At 42.3% G+C, this 17,056-nt stretch overlaps 1 protein-coding gene across 4 annotated transcripts in view; it reads right to left on the bottom strand.

Moving 5' to 3' along the window:
• The window catches only part of SLC10A7 (solute carrier family 10 member 7), a 188,921-nt gene that overhangs the window by 15,443 nt on the left and 156,422 nt on the right, over positions 1 to 17,056 (bottom strand). The window contains exons 9-12 of one of the 4 annotated variants that reach the window (XM_054030509.1): positions 13,954 to 14,005; positions 12,438 to 12,511; positions 5,033 to 5,114; positions 4,030 to 4,091 (exon numbers count right to left, since the gene is read on the bottom strand). In XM_054030509.1, coding sequence (XP_053886484.1) covers positions 5,074 to 5,114; positions 12,438 to 12,511; positions 13,954 to 14,005 — 167 coding nt within the window. In that variant the 3' untranslated portion in view covers positions 4,030 to 4,091; positions 5,033 to 5,073. Of the gene's footprint in view, positions 1 to 3,917; positions 4,095 to 5,032; positions 5,115 to 12,437; positions 12,512 to 13,953; positions 14,006 to 17,056 lie in introns of those variants that run through there. The other 3 variants (XM_054030510.1, XM_054030508.1, XM_054030507.1) reach the window with 3 other exon arrangements.

Genomic DNA, 17,056 nt, shown 5'->3' with positions numbered 1-17,056 from the left:
ACCTGTTAGGTTCACTGCCTCAGGGGCACCTGGCATTGGCCACTGTCGGCAGACAGGATACTGGGCTGGATGGACCTTTGGTCTGACCCAGTATGGCCATTCTTATGTTCTTATCCACAGGAGAGAGAAATACTGTCCTACGTCTATTTTCCACACGAAAATGCTGAGAATTAGGATGGTGGTGGGAGTTGTGCAACTTGCAGCTCTGAAGTTATTCCTTTCCAAGCTCCCAGCAACTCCCCTTGTAACAGGGCCACTACTTTTTCCAAGTGTTTTTTTTTTTAATATCCTTGCACCCACAGTTCCAGAAGTGTCTGAAGCCAGCAGCTGAGACTGGCTACTAGACGGTGTATTGAGAGCAGCACATGTAGATGTGATACACCCACAGAGTCTCAACGACATCTTTAATACTCTTTACTATAGGTGACATTTGTAGCCTCTGCCTGCTTGGGATAAAGGGATCTTGAGTCATGTCCAAACTTGGATCTCCCCAAGGGTAACCTGTCAGCTATCTGCTGAGTATAAGGTAGTTTCTTAAAGTAGATAAATTAACTTTAACCATTTTGGTGGAGAAAGAGGGTTGGGAGGGCTCTTGTGTCATAATCATTTTACAGCTGGGTGTTCGTAGCATTTTTTTTTATTATTATAAAGCGGTATGAGCTTGCTGTCATTAAAAACCTGCAATCTGGTTTTTAGTGTCTGATCCAATTAAGTGTACATCTGGCAAGACACACAACCAAATAAATAATTGGAGAGGTGCAACTCTGAAATGACAATTGTTATTCATCGATCTCTTTTTGCAAGTCGAGATTGAGAGATGTAAACTTCAAGTGAATGAGATCTCCTGGGTGAGATTCTTCAGTTCAAACACAGTAAACAACTGTTGTTCTCTGATGCACATTTTAGTACTGCTGGAGGCAAACTTTCTAAATATTAATAAAAAACCTACTACTGGCAGAGTGTACAGATGAATAGGAAGCACTGGGAAACAAGCCCCAGTGCTGGATTTCTTGTCCACATTCAAAGGCTAATCAAAAAGCATATGTTTCAGGGCACATAAGAAGGGAGATTCCCAAATTTCCTATAAAGTTACCCTTTTAGAATCATAAGAGAGATGAAAATTCAGTAAACAGAAACAGAGAAGGCATACAATATCATGAATCTCATGCCAAACACAACATTAGAAAAGCATGTGCTGTGTCCAAGCACCACTAAGACTCATTTAAACTCTGACATTTCTTTCTTTGAGGTTGATCTGCTAGCAGATTATCTTCTTGAATATACACCCTCACTATAGCCCCTTTGTGCTGCTCTGGTGGTGCAAAGAGGCCATAAAGCTGACTTAGCTAACCAGCATGTGGACACGATGGGAGACTAGGTGTTGCCAGAGCATTGCTACTCTCAGAGGCTGTTACTAGCTGGCACATGAGAGCAGGGCTGAGTCTGCTCTGATTTGTGCCTGGACCCCATATGTTTACTTGCCTATTGAGTCTAACTGTCACACTGAAATATATGGTAAATGCTCACTTTGAGGGTCAATCTGAAATTCCCACACACTAACCTGGCAAGCCAGAGGGCACTTCACTTTATCCCAATAATAATACTTTAAAATATACAACTATACAAGAACATGGGGCCAGAGTCACTGGCGGGTCTAGGTCAGCATACGATGGCAAAGCCCCTTGGTGCAAAGCCCTGGTGATGGAAATTTGGCAGAAGGAAAAAGTTGCAAAGTCCACAACTTCAGCGGACTGGGGTGAGTGCGTAGGGGGGTTTGAACAGCTAAATAAATGGGCACGGCCGATTGGTTTGATGATGAATGTGCTGAATGTTCACCACATGCCAGCAAAAAGCCTAATGCATGGTGTTGTGGCTAAACTGCCTGCCATGCCTTGGGGATTACCCCTTCTGGGTGAGTAGGAATGCTGTAGCCTGCAAACTGCCAGCTCAGTTTGGGGAGTGGGGGAGAGAGGGTGCAGAGGCTTATTTAGGAGGAAAATATTTAAGCTATCTCCATCCCAGAAGCCTTGAAAATGGATTTGGTTTTTGTCTGTGTCCCCAGTGGAGAGATATCTTTAAAACATTGGCAAGTCCCAACAATCAAGTTCTGCCTCCCCTCAGAGTCTAGCGAGAAAGGAAGGTGGTGACTGGTTAGGGCATAACAATGACTCGAAAAATAATATTGTACCTCAAGCACATGTTTGGTAGGGACTCAAATGAGCAACGGTGGGAGGGTGAAGCAAGTACGTAGCCAGTCCTAGAGAACTGACCAGCCATGCAAGGAGGCCTACATGGCTTCTAGTTAGATTAAATAGCTCTTTCCTTCCTTGGAAATAGTTTAAAGTTTTTAGGAGAAGACTAACGGGCTCGTTGGTCAGCCAGCCACAAAAAGGGAGGAGAGTCTATGAAAGGAGCATCAAAAAGGGAGTAACTTTCTTTGGCTTCTTGGTTCTGCTTTCAGCTACAGCAATGTAGCTTGGGAATAATTTCAATGACTTTAAATGACAATAACAGAACTGTTTACAGGTACTGGGAACTTCCGTACATGAACTGGGGGGTCCTAGTACTGTCCTCTTGTGCCAGGCTCTCATTTCTAACTCATGCACTGTTAGCCTCTCCAGGCCTAATCTTCTGAAATAAGTGCCACTTACTGGGAAAGGAGAAAGCCATCCCAACTGCCCTGCTGGTGGCAAAGGGAGAGACAAAAAAAACTTCAAAAAACAAACTTTAAAACTGACCTCAGGAACACAGATTTGAACTTGAAGAACCCACACTAACAGTAGGCACTTTATCCTTGGTACCAGTTCTTCATAGTAGTTTGCTCTCACAATACCCATTAGAAGGCCAGGAGATTTCTTACGCAGGCACAGTAAGGAGGATAGATTGGGGAATGAGAGGGCTATAGTAATAGCCCTTGTGAGACTTCATATCTTTCTAGGAATTCAAAAGCAAAACTGGATTCAACAGGACCCCTATGATTTTAATAATTTTGGTGGAAGTTGGGAGTACACCTTGGTCCAGATACAGCCTCCCGCCATCTGTTCCTTCAAATGCCATCCCCTACCAACAAGAATCATCTCTCTCTTATGCAGGCAGGTCACTTTCACCTAGATCCCTTTCTCAATCAGGTTAGATGAAAAGGAGATATAAAACGAAATATCAGCAGCAAGTGGATGATAATGCAGCCTAAAATGTTGCCTCTTAGTCTTCATATAAATATTGAACAAAAGGGGTTACAAGATGGATCCTCCATAACCTCACACATGAAGGCCTTCAGAGAACATCAGCAATTGCACAGCATTACCTTTTGGGAACTCTATGTGAGAAGTCAATGGAATCACTCATATGCTTAAAATTAGGCACATGCCTTATTACCTTGCTGAATCAGGGCCACAGAGCACAAACTTGAAGTCACTGGGAACAGAGAGCATTTAGCACCATGCAAGAAGTGCTCATTATTCCTGCAGGTTCAACTCCATATTTAGTGGGTCTGCAATGGTTGACTATACAAATTAATGCTGGGCTGAAACTTGGCAATATTTCTGGTTTCACTGTGTTTCTTTTCTCTTATCAGTAATTAAAAGAAGCCTTATTTTATTACAGCCTGTAATCTGTAATGTGAATCCAATCTTTTGGCCTTTTTATATTTAAAGCAGCTAGATTCTCATTGTCATAAAATAGGCAAATGCAGCAGCACCCTACTTTGTTTTTAAATGGTCTAAACATAGATTGTCCACTCTGCACCGAAGCAATAAAACAGTGTATCCATTTTTATTAAAAAAGAAAACAAAAACAGAAAAAAACCTTCAAATGAAATTAAACCACAAACATTTTCAAGTAAAGTTGACCAAAATAAATAAATATACTGCTTCTTCCTCAGAATATTTATATAAACTGAAAAACATAATTAGGTTTATTTAAGAATCTAAAAAGCCATTGCATTATTGCCATCTAAATGAGAAAATGTACGCTGCATTGAAAACAAAATCCTAATTCCATAAGGGTTTTTGTAACAATCCTTTGTCAATCATATCTGCTATGCTGACGTTTTGCACCTGTGATAGCCAGAGTAGGTAGCAGCTCTTCATTTTCTGCTGGATAAAATACATAGAGGTTGTAGTTATTCAACTATTATGAAGGTTTAAATTAAAAACTGAATTACTGGCGAGTCTGCATTTTAATTTTTTCAAGTGGTGACCTGTAGCTACTAATTCCCTCTCTATAAAAGATACAATAATCTCCTACACTAGCCAGAGACTATATACAAGTGCAGGCAACAAAGCCTGCAGTATTGTTTTAGATGAACCATACTGATCGCTCTGTACTTCCTTCAGGCCTCCTCTTTCTTGCTGAACGAACTCCAGGGAATGGCATCATGTCGGGCTTTCCAGATGGATTATGTGAAGCCATAGCTCAATGTCATTTTCAATAGCAAGACTCATAATTAAAGGTCAAATAGTCACTTCATCTGCAATCAATCAATAGAAGAAGTACTAATACTAAGCACTAATCAATCATTGGCAAATGCACTAATAAAAGCCATGAATCAAATGTCTGCATGTGTGTGTACTCACATATACTGTATATATATGGGGAGAAGGAGAGAGAGAACAAAGTGTGGCGGAATACGTGAGGATACCACATTTATCTTCACTATTTGTAAGTTTATATCCCTAATTCACTAGTTAAATGAAATAGAAATAAATATTGTTTTGTGTGCCAACATGATGTATACTATTTAGAAACGACTGAAAGGACCATTTATATTAAGAAATATTAATCAGTTTATGATACTGAATGAAAAATATAAGGTACCTACTCAGTGTAATTCATCCTTATGCCCTGCACCCTGATCTTTGAGGAAAAATAGGCGTGTCAGCTGTTCAGTATATAAAATAAACCCCGGCTTATGGGGACAGCACTTGTGTAGAGTGAGCAATTTTTCATGAATTCAGCATTGGAAGCGGCAGTTGAGCATGCATTGCATGAGAATTAGTTGGTTTCTTAATATGGTGTAGGAGAAATATCTTACAGAAGTCTTCTGGTGTTTCTCCTATTACCACTTCTAAAGCTTTAAAGCTGTCCGCTCTTCCTCCTCTTCTGTTGGTTCCATTCTAAAATCCCCAGGGAATGGACAAGAAGCACCTATCAGAGCTTCACATGTCAAGATGAGAAAAAACAATTTCAAGCCCCCAAATAAAGCTACTGTTGTAGGAGGTCACTTATATGTTACCGGTTGCTTAATGACCATGTCTTGAAGGTAAATAAAAACAAATAAAAAAGCCCGGAATGGGCTTAAAACAAGATCCTGAATTGCAGTGCTGCTCTCAGATACTGTGGTGTTGCAGACAGAAGTACTCACGTGAGTGCAGTTTTTGTTGCATGCTTTACAGTAAATATTCCTTGTAAAGTGTGATGGAACAACAACATAGAATGGGCATCTTCTACCTACTATGCTCCCACTAATGTCAAAAGCAAAACTCACTGATTTCACTGGGAGCAACTGTGGGTTTCTGATGTAAGTAAACAAGGATCTGGAACACTCAACTGTCATTCAAGAACAGTTTATTGTTATACACACATTACCCCTGCAATGTTGCCAGAGACCAGGAGAGGAACTTGGGATAACTTTACAATAAATGTTAATTGCATAGGTTAAAGATTCCTATTTATGCCACTAGCTTTGGGGGCAATTTTCATAATATTAAAGCTTTGTTAATCCAGATCTTTCTGATAAGCACCATCCACTTATTTATTTACATATCTATGCATTTTTTGTGCAACTCCCTTTGATATGGTATCTGGACACCCAAGCAATAATTAACAGAAACAAAAATGCATACTCAGTCAGAGGCAATGGATAAGCATTAATTGGCAACTGATGGACAACAGGCACAGACACTGCCCTCAGACTTGCTAACCATGGGCTCTGGTGAACTGTCAAAAGGACCACTTTCCACAAATGGGGGCACTCCGTTCAGAATGCCTTGGTTCTGGTTTCTTACAACAAAACTCCAGGAACCATCAGCAAGAGCAACGCAACTGATCTTAACAGCAGAGATGTAACAGAGGGTCAGATGCAATCTCTTAGGTAGCTGGGTGCTAGGCTATTCAGAGCTTTAAACCGTAAGCTAGTGCAAACGCCCAGAGCATGAGAGTGCTCCCAGTTATCTGCCCACTGGGGAGGCCAACTTCAGCAAGAGGCACCAGCTGGAACTTCCAAGTGTTCTTCAAGGGTAACCCCAGTGAAGCAATCTACCCCGAAGCTGACAAAGGCTAACATAACTGTGGCAAAGTTTACACCCAAGAGGAGGGGCTGCACTATTTTGGCCAACCACCCCCACCACCTATCAACTTGCACACCTCTTTGCCTATACTAGCTACAAGTATTAGAAGAGAGGAATTATATGAGTGCTGGAGAAAACAGGTTCCAAAGAGTCCTGAACTTTTAGCTGGCTACTGTTTTCCCACATCTGTTGCACGTGCACAGAGCACTACAAAATGCACGCAAAACCTGACTAACTTAGGCCTGGTCTACACTATGACTTTAATTCGGATTTAGCAGTATTAAATCAAATTAACCCTGTACCTGCCCACACAACGACGCCATTTATTTCACAATAAAGGGCTCTTAAAATCGATTTCTGTACTCCATCCCGACGAGCGGAGTAGCGCCAAAATCGATATTGTCATTTCGAATTAGGGTTAGTGTGGCCGCAATTCGATGCTATTGGCCTCCGGGAGCTATCCCACAGTGCACCATTGTAACCACCCTGGACAGCAATCTGAACTCAGATGCACTGGCCAGGTAGACAGGAAAAGCCCCGCGAACATTTGAATTTTATTTCCTGTTTGCCCAGCATGGAGAGCACAGGTGACCACAGATAACTCATCAGCACAGGTAACCATGCAGGCCGATAATCGAAAAAGAGCACCAGCATGGACCGTACGGGAGGTACTGGATCTGATCGCTATATGGGGAGAGGATTCAGTGCTAGCAGAACTTCGTTCGAAAAGACGAAATGCCAAAACTTTTGAAAAAATCTCCAAGTGCATGATGGAGAGAGGCCACAATAGGGACTCAGATCAGTGCCACGTGAAAGTCAAGGAGCTCAGACAAGCCTATCAAAAAACAAAGGAGGCACGGGTCAGAGCTGCGGACATGCTGCTTCTACGCCGAACTGCATGCAGTTCTAGGGGGGGCCGCCACCACTACCCCACCTCTGACCGTGGATTCCGAGGTAGGGGTAATCTCATCAGCTACACCTGAGGATTCTGCGGACGGGGAAGAGGAGGAGGAGGACGAGCTTGCGGAGAGCACACAGCACTCTGTTCTCCCCAAAAGCCAGGATCTTTTTCTCACCCTGACTAAAGTACCCTTCCAACCCTCCCAAGCCAGTATCCAAGACCATGACCCCATGGAAGGGACCTCAGGTGAGTTTACCTTTTAAAATATAAAACTTGTTTTAAAAGCAAGCGTTTTTTAATGATTACTTTGCCCTGAGGACTTGGGATGCATTCGCGGCCAGTACAGCTACTGGAAAAGTCTGTTAACGTGTCTGGGGATAGAGCGGAAATCCTCCAGGGACATCTCCATGAAGCTCTCCTGGAGGTACTCCAAAAGCCTTGCCACAAGGTTTCTGGGCAGTGCGGCCTTATTCCGTCTTCCATGGTAGGACACTTGACCACGCCATGCTTGCAGCAAGTAATCTGGTATCATTGCATGATAAAGCCTGGCAGCGTATGGTCCCGGTGTTTGCTGGCATTCAAGCAACATCCGTTCCTTGTCTCGCTGTGTAATCCTCAGGAGAGTGATATTGCTTATGGTAACCTGGTTGAAATATGGGAATTTAATTAAGGGAACAGAGGTGGCCGTTCCTACTGGGCTGTTTGCCTGTGGCTGAAAATAAATCCTTCCCTGCAGTTAGCCAAGCGCGGGGGGGGGGGGGGGGGGGGGGGATTGGCCCTGAGCTTTTCGCGTTTGGCTAGCAGGGATCTTCCCTGATACCAGCCACGCGGTGGGGGGAGGGGTAAAGCGATCATCCCAGAGAATTCATGGCGGGGTGGGGGGTGTTAGTTTGGTTCCTGCAGGGATCTTCCCTGATACCAGCCATGCGGTGGGGGGAGGGATAAAGCGATCATCCAGAGAATTGGATGGGGGGGTTAGTTTGTTTTCTGCTGCTGAAGGTTAACAGGAAAACCGCAGCACTCAACGGGCTTTGCTTGGTATGTGGGAAAGGAGGGCGCAGAAGCCGAAAGACAATGGCTTACCATGGCCGCCTGCAAGCCGAATTCTGTTGCCCGGACCTGCGTCTGTGATCTCTAGCAGCAAAGCCACAGGCACTCAATATTAAGAGGCAAAATGCGACCTTGCACAAAAATCACATGTGCTATGTAATGTGAATAGTGTTGGTCACCGTGAAAGAGTATAAGCATTGTTCTGCAAAATGTATCTTTTTAAAAAATTCTCTCCTTTTTACCTCCCTCCAGCAGCTGCAAATTTTTCAAGCCTCCCTCCTCTGTCCCGAAGGCTATCTCAGATAAGGCATTGGAAAAAGAAGATGCGAGACGAGATGTTCGCAGAAATCATGGAATCCACCCGCAGTGAAAGAGCTCATCTGAATGAGTGGAAGGACAGGGTTTCAAAGTATATGAAAGAAGCCAGTGAATGTGAGGACAGGAGGGACCAACGTGAGGACATGAGGGACCAACATGAGGACAGGAGGGACCAACATGAGGAGAGAAGAGACGCTCGAGATGAGAGGTGGTGGCAGGAAGATCAGAGGAGGCAGGATGCACCGCGGGGGCTGCTGTGTGAGCAAACGGACATGCTCCGGCGTCTGGTGGAGCTTCAGGAACAGCAGCAGGATAACAGAGTGCCGCTACAGCCCCTGTATAACCCCCTCCCCGCTCACCATGTTCCATAGCTTCCTCACCCAGACGTGTAAGAACGCGGGGGGGGGGGAAGCTCCGTACACCCTCCCATTCCACCCCAGTGGACAGCCCAAGCAAAAGGTTGTCATTTTTTTAACCTTTTTTTAGTGGCCTTTTCCTTCCCGCTGATCTTCCTCCCAAACCCCACCCGGGTTCTCTCCCTCTTTTTATAATCAATTAATAAAGAATAAATGATTTTTAAATTATAGTGACTTTATTTCCTTTGAAAGCAAGCTGGGGGAAGGGGGAGGGTGGGTTCCTTTCAGAGAATGAGTCAATAAAGGGGGCGGGTTTTCATGAAGGAGAAACAAACAGATATTTCACACTGTAGCCTGGCCAGTCATGAAACTGGTTTTCAAAGCTTCTCTGATGCGCAGCGCTTCCTGATGTGCTCTTCTAATCGCCCTGGTGTCTGGCTGCGCGTAATCAGCAGCCAGGTGATTTGCCTCAGCCTCCCACCCCGCCATAAAGGTCTCCCCCTTACTTTCACAGAGACTGTGGAGCACACAGCAAGCAGCAATAACAATGGGGATATTAGTTTGGCTGAGGTCTGCGCGAGTCAGTAACGATCGCCAGCGACCTTTTAAATGGCCAAATGCACATTCTACCACCATTCTGCACTTGCTCAGCCTGTAGTTGAACAGTCCTGACTCCTGTCCAGGCTGCCTGTGTATGGCTTCATGAGCCATGGCATTAAGGGGTAGGCTGGGTCCCCAAGAATAACTATTGGCATTTCAACATCCCCAACAGTTATTTTCTGGTCCGGGAAGTAAGTCCCTTGCTGCAGTGTTTAAACAGATTAGTGTTCCTGAAGACGCGAGCGTCATGAACCCTTCCCAGCCATCCCACGTTGATGTTGGTGAAACGTCCCTTGTGATCCACAAGTGCTTGCAGTACCATTGAAAAGTACCCCTTGTGGTTTATGTATTGGGTACCCTGGTGCTCCGGTGCCAAGATAGGGATATGGGTTCCATCTATCGTCCCACCACAGTTAGGGAATCCCATTGCAGCAAAGCCATCCACTATGACCTGCATATTTCCCAGAGTCACTACCTTTCGTAGCAGCAGCTCAGTGATTGCTTTGGCTACTTGCATCACAGCAGCCCCCACAGTAGATTTGTCCAGTCCAAATTGATTCCCGACTGACCGGTAGCTGTCTGGCGTTGCAAGCTTCAACAGGGCTATCGCCACTTGCTTCTCAACTGTGAGGGCTGTTCTCACCTTGGTATTCTGGCACTTCAGGGCAGGGGAAAGCAAGTCACAAAGTTCCATGAAAGTGCCCTTACGCATACGAAAGTTTCGCAGCCACTGGGAATCGTCCCACATCTGCAACACTATGCGGTTCCACCAGTCTGTGCTTGTTTCCCTGGCCCAGAATCGGCGTGCCACGGATAGAACCTGCCCCATTAACAACATGATCTCCAAAGCACCGGGGCCCACGGTTTGAGAGAATTCTGTGTCCATGTCCATGTCCTCATCACTCTTGTTGCCACGCTGCGGTCGCCGCCTCCTCCTCTCCTCGTTTTTCTGGTCCCGGCTTAGCATAAACTGCACGAGAACGCGTGAGGTGTTTACAATGTTCATGACTGCTGTCTTGAGCTGAGCGGGCTCCATGCTTGCCGTGGTATGGAGTCTCCAGTGTTCACCCAGGAAAAAAGGCGCGAAATGGTTGTCTGCCGTTCCTTTCATGGAGGGAGGGGTGAGGCTGTACCCAGAACCACCTGCGACAATGTTTTTTGCCCCATCAGGCACTGGGATCTCAACCCAGAATTCCAATGGGCGGGGGAGACTGCGGGAACTATGGGATAATTATGGGATAACTACCCACAGTGCAACGCTCCGGAAATCGACGCTAGCCCCGGTACATGGACGCACACCGCCGAATTAATGTGCTTAGTGTGGCCGCATACATTTGACTTCATACAATCTGTTTCCAAAATTCGAATTATATAAATTCGGATTAATCCCATAGTGTAGACATACCCTTAGAGAGCAGTTACTTTTAATTCAGCAGCTGCTAGGAGCTAGGAACCAGGTAGCTTCAGGGAGAAAATAAAAATATAATAAAAGGGCATTGAGTCACAAGCTAGTGGGAAAAAGGATGGAGAGAAGGAGCACTGACTTCAGTGTATGCAGTGTGTGATTCAGGCAGGGCTATGCTGGAGGGTTTAGCATGAGAACAACTAGTGACAGAGGAACACAGATCCCTCATTTTTTCTGGGTGAAAGCAATTCCCTGGAGGCTTCTCATGTTTAAGCACCCACTGTAGTGATTTTATTTGCACAGAAGTTTTATAAGTGTGCGCAGTCTACACACAAAATCATGTTTTCAATAAAAATTATAAAATAATTGCACATTCTTAGGTAGTTGAAATCAATGCCCTTTGTTCTGTTAGGTCATAGTTGTACCCTAGGTCTGCAGGTAACTTGGGCTAATCACACGTACCGTGCTATACTTATATGAAAGAGGAGTCATACGTACTACAGATTGTCTGAAATTGTACTCAGAGCAATGCAAACTGATTTTATTAAAAATTAATTCAAAATATCCAGGCAGTTTAAAAGAAATCAAAATAAATACTTTCTGTATATAAAAATGTAACTGTAGAAATGCTACTCAGTGGTCAAGATCATGGTTACCATTCCTTCCAATATATCCAACTCCATTTAATAACTCAAGTTTTATCTTTGATAGTTACTGGCTTGAAAGGTTGATACTCAATTATATATAATGTACTTTATCAAACAAACATTTTCCAGTTTTGGAAAGAAATGAGAAAACATACAGCTACCAATATTGCCACTGACTGACCAGCAGAAGAGAGCAGGAACAGGAATGGAGCATTATCATGCCACTCTAAACATAACTATTTTAATTGTATTTTGTAAGTTTCTATCAGACCATGCTTGTTATCACTAACTATTTTAAATGACAAATACTTCAATAATGTTTTTGACTATTGAATTGTAATAAATAAAACACACAGTCCAAAGACATTGAAGACTTCAGATAAATACAATTAAGCTGCTAAAACTACGCAGAAAACAGAACTGTCCTTAGTGATCTATTTTAGAATATGTTAAATGCTTTGTGCACGGCAAATGCTAAGCAGTTTTGAGCAACAATATCCTTCTGGGGTGATGGTGTAGGAATAACTCAGAACATTATGAGTAATGAACCTCAAACTTTATCAATATTGGATTAGGGTATGGGAACATCACAAGTAGAAAATGAAGTAGCTCCCTCTAAAATAAGAGCAGATTAATGGCACTGCAGTACAACTACTAAACTCCCAGTTGAAAAAACTGTGCTGTCTCCTTTTTAATAAACATTTATTTACCCTGTGCAAAAATGTTACCATTAATATACCAATATTAGTACTGTGCCATTCACATACTTGTCACACTGAAACAACTACAACTTTGATTTAACAACTTTTTCCAACAAAGCGAATTACTGTGATTGCACTGAAAAGCCAAACTTGATCTCTTATAATGACTTACCCAGGGTGAGGGATTTATGTGTGGAACAAAAAATGATAGCCACTGTGTCTGCTGGTGTGAAACCAGAATTATTCCTAGAAAAGAAAGTTTTAATAATCTCTTTTAGCAAAAATCTGCTTAAAACATCTTTGATCAAATGTACCACTTTAAGTACCCATACATATATTCATAACACTTTGATCAGCTCTACTGACAGAAATAATTCTACCCAAAGATGCAGAGCAGTGTGTTTTTGTTTTTTTTATTTAAACAGATTTTTTTCTCAGTTATGGCAAACTCTCTAATGGATAAATTTCCACAACCTAAATCCACCCAAGGTTACTTCTACATACATTCTGTATCACATTAGTGGCCAATTCCCCTTTGTAAAAACTGACCAACAGACAGTAAAGAGATATAGGATACATTTCTATCTATTGAGAGAGAAGCTGGGCTTGAGGTTTATAGGATAAAATTAAGGCAGGAAGGTTGGAAAAGTGACCAAGAGAGGCACATGATTGCCCAGAAGAGGTCATATGTTCAATCCAAATGGGAAATAGCTTTTCCTGAAACTCCAGATATGTATTTATTATACAGTTTAAGTAGCATCCTACTCAAGGTTCTGTAAAAATGGCATTGTGGGGTTCAACAACTGGGCCAGATCCTTGGTCCAGGAAAGGGCCAACATTACAAAAGGCACTTAACGATGCCCTAAAGCAGGGGTAGGCAACCTATGGCATGCATGCCAAAGGCGGCACACAAGCTGATTTTCAGTGGCACTCACACTGCCCGGGTCCTGGTCACCGGTCCAGGGGGCTCTGCATTTTAATTTAATTTTAAATGAAGCTTCTTAAACATTTTAAAAACTATATTTACTTTACATACAACAATAGTTTAGTTATATATATTATAGACTTATAGAAAGAGACCTTCTAAAAATGTTAAAATGTATTACTGACACGCAAAACCTTAAATCAGAGTGAATAAATGAAGACTCGGCACACCACTTCTGAAAGGTTGCTGACCCCTGCCCTAAAGGATCATTTAGGATTCCCCTCTCACAGGGGAATACCCTAGTGGCATAAAACTAGCAGAGCTGGCTCTATGCCACGTGCACCCTCCCCCCTAGATAGGGGGTGTTTTAGGCAGGGGGCAATGCCAGAGTATGTTGCACTCTAGCAATCCCCAATCAGCAGAATGGTGCCTTAGGGACTGCTTCAGGCAGCAGAACTTAGAGCAGGCCTGTGGCTGCTCTAACTCGCATCTGTGACACCTGGGCAAATCCATTGCCTTCAATAGGAGTAATTGATTGGAACTTGATTAACCATTCGGTAGAAAATGCACAAGAAGGAATAGAATTCAGCTCTTTCTCTCTCAGCTGTGTTGGCTCTGCAATGCTAACGGGGGAGATGCAGCAAAAGCATCAAGTATTAGAATGAAGTCACCCCTGTTTTGGAAGCATGCCCCTAAATGTATGCATAAATAGATATACACACTCTATACTGTACGTCTGCTCAAAACATTCTAATCCACTTACCTTGTAGAAAAGAGGAAAGTTAAAAGCATGAAGCTCAGCTGAACAAAAAATACTGAAAGAGAAACAAGTTAAATGTAAGTTTACATGGTAAAAATAAATGTCACATAAACCACTGTACTGTGTACATACCTTTTAAACCTGCATAAAGGATGAAAAGATACACATCTGATGCTTACGGATGGGCCAAAACACTCAGAGAAATTTGATTCAGCCAAATGCGTGGGCTTGTAAAGACTTGCAGAAAGGACAATTATTTTGGAAGGAGCAATGGACATCACCACGTCTGAGAAAGCATTTCTATAGCAAGTGCGATTACTATGGTTATGGCAGCACTTGCAGAAGCACTGCCCCTGAATAAGGTACTTCTTGACATTATGTCTCATTGACAGAGAAGTTGACTGGTGAATGCCATGCATCCATTTTCAGAGTACTGCTTTATAGGAGTGATGACATAGTGCAATCTTCTGACATACTTTAGGTGCCAAATATATCTCTGCTTAACAGATTGTAAAAATCATGTGTAAGTGTGAATACTGCAGACACAAACATGCACACACTCTGGTGTATTCTGCCCTCTTGATGAAATGCTTGTATTTTCCATAATTGTTAACAGGAGTTATGAGACTCATATATATGTTTGCATTCCTATTGGAAAAAAGCCAGTTCCTAGCAGCGCACACGGCCTGAAACCCTCAGCAGTTGTTGAGCATAGCAGAACTTTACAGGTGTGGACATTTTTGAGAGTCTTGAGGGGAACCATCCTCTCAGCTACCTTACTTAATGTCTACGTGCCAAGCATGGAATCTGAGACCACAACCCACCCAAATGCTATATAAAAAATGGGGCATTATGGAAAGGCTACTGACAAGTGGCCTTCCCAGACATTTCAGCATGTGTGTGGGAATCAGGCTGGCTATATGACATTTGAAGAAACGGAATGATATGTGTGATCACACAGGCTAATTGAGTGTATCCACCTCAATGTGGGACTGCAGCAACCCCCTGTGGGGAGAATAGGGAAAGTGAAACATAAGACTAGGATTTGCAGAGAACTTTTAGAAGAAGGAGGATGCATTTTACATTTACTAGAAATCTGGTGCAGAGCCTGGGTATGTGATGACCATGACGCTAATGTGTCTCATAGTACAAGGTAAGGTAAGGCAACAGTTTGGCCCCAATTTATAACTGGGCAATACTGTTGGTATGACACATTAAACCAAGACCGAAATAATCTCTTAACTATCAATGAAATTTTCCATTTATTATGAGAATTTCCTGTGCTGGGCACACTAAAATTTTTGCTTCACATTTCATTTGGTGTATTTTAATTCATAAACTACGGACTCAATCCATTGTTACTGAATTGTAAATCATTTTTCTTTGGCGTAAATGCATTAATTTAACATGCACAGAAAAAGCATCCTTTCTGTAATAGCTATATAGAAATAAACACCAATGTTGCTACCAATGCTATGTTGCTACCAATGCATACTTTACTGAGGTGAGAATATTAACATACAAGTTACCTTAAAACAGTAATCTGGAGAATAATAAATATACTTTCCTCTTAAAAATCTCAGGCCAAATTCGCCACTGAAATAACATGGCACATAGCCAATGACTCCAATGAAGTAGTACAGACTTTCCTTATTTTTCAACTTTCTAAATATTTTAGAAATAAAGACATGCTTTATCTTTAGCAAATTATAGATCTATAAGTGTCAAGGCATACATTAATGTCTTTGCTAAGGAATTTTAGTTACGCACATTGGAACTGACTAAATATAGAACAGGCAAAAAAATAAATGAAGTTGGATGATTTTCACAATTTCAAGAAACACAATGTTATTCTGGAAGTTGTTCTTTATCCTGAATGTGGCACAAACAGACCAATCTTTCAGAACACTACTGTAAATGACAAGAAAAGCAATGGAAGCCACTGTACTGCATGAACAGTCCCAAAAAGCATAGTTTGCAAAGCGGCTTTGCCTGTTTCTCACATCAGTCGTTATACAGTCAGAGTAACATGAGTGTCTTTTATTCAAAGTTCCTCTTTTACTTTCTTTACATTTTAACTGAGAATTTATGTTTTTCCCCTCTATTTGCACAGATTTGTGCATGGAAATTACAAGCACATCATCGGGGAGAATATTCCTCTTGGCAAGCATACCCTTCATCTGAATTCTTTTTGGTTTTATATTTCCTTCTTAGCAATTTTGAAAAAGCTAACCAGAAGTATACTCTTTTTATTTGTTCTCACCTTACAATGTCAATTCTGCAGTTTACTATCAATTACACAAGCATTTTATCATGTTGCATTGGCAACAAATACTGCAAGAAATATTTTACGTGTTTATAGTGGTTTTCATCTGAAAGTGCTCCACAGATTATCCACCACTGGAAAACAGCCACAGCTGGGTGAACACTGTGGGACAGGGGGTGCAAAACCCAGCCTTACAAAAGTAGTGCCATGAGAGCTATAAAATCTACACAGATTAGATAAGGATTTATTTAAAAATCCCACAGCAAACTCAGCTGTTTTTACCAAATTCAAACATTATTCAATTAAGTGATGAACTTTTTATGAATTGAGTGTTTTAAAACCCAAAGACAAGATATGTAATTATTAATTCCTTTATAGGTGTGATTTTTTTCTGTTTACTTCGAACAAGTGAAAAATATTATTTCCTTTTTGTATGTCAGGTGACAGACTATCTGAAGAGCATATACAATTTTGCAACCAAGGATGCAAGATGGAATGTAGTAAATGGCAAAACTTCTATTGACTTCAATAGGGAGAGGATTTCACTCACTGTATCAAGGACACCTATATACTAAAAGGCAACTCAGTGGTTTCCTGAAATTCAATGGTTTTATACTAAACAGGATTTGATCTACTGTGCTGGTATTGGGAGATCCAAGTTACACCCCCCTACACTAATATGAGCTGCTGTATCTGTGTGGAGTGAGGTAGGGGTGGGGAGGGGGGAGCAGATTATGCCTATTGGGAAGGCAGGTGATACTGGGAGTTCTGACAGGGGAGGGCAGCTTTTAAGCTGCATTCAGGACTCCAGAGGAGCCCTGTCAGCAAAGGAATCCTGAG

Source organism: Malaclemys terrapin, chromosome 5 (genome assembly GCF_027887155.1).
Source record: "Malaclemys terrapin pileata isolate rMalTer1 chromosome 5, rMalTer1.hap1, whole genome shotgun sequence".
NCBI classification, from domain to species: Eukaryota; Metazoa; Chordata; order Testudines; family Emydidae; genus Malaclemys; species Malaclemys terrapin.
The sequence above is the reverse complement of the archived record's forward strand: the minus strand, read 5'-3'. Positions and strand labels throughout refer to the sequence as shown.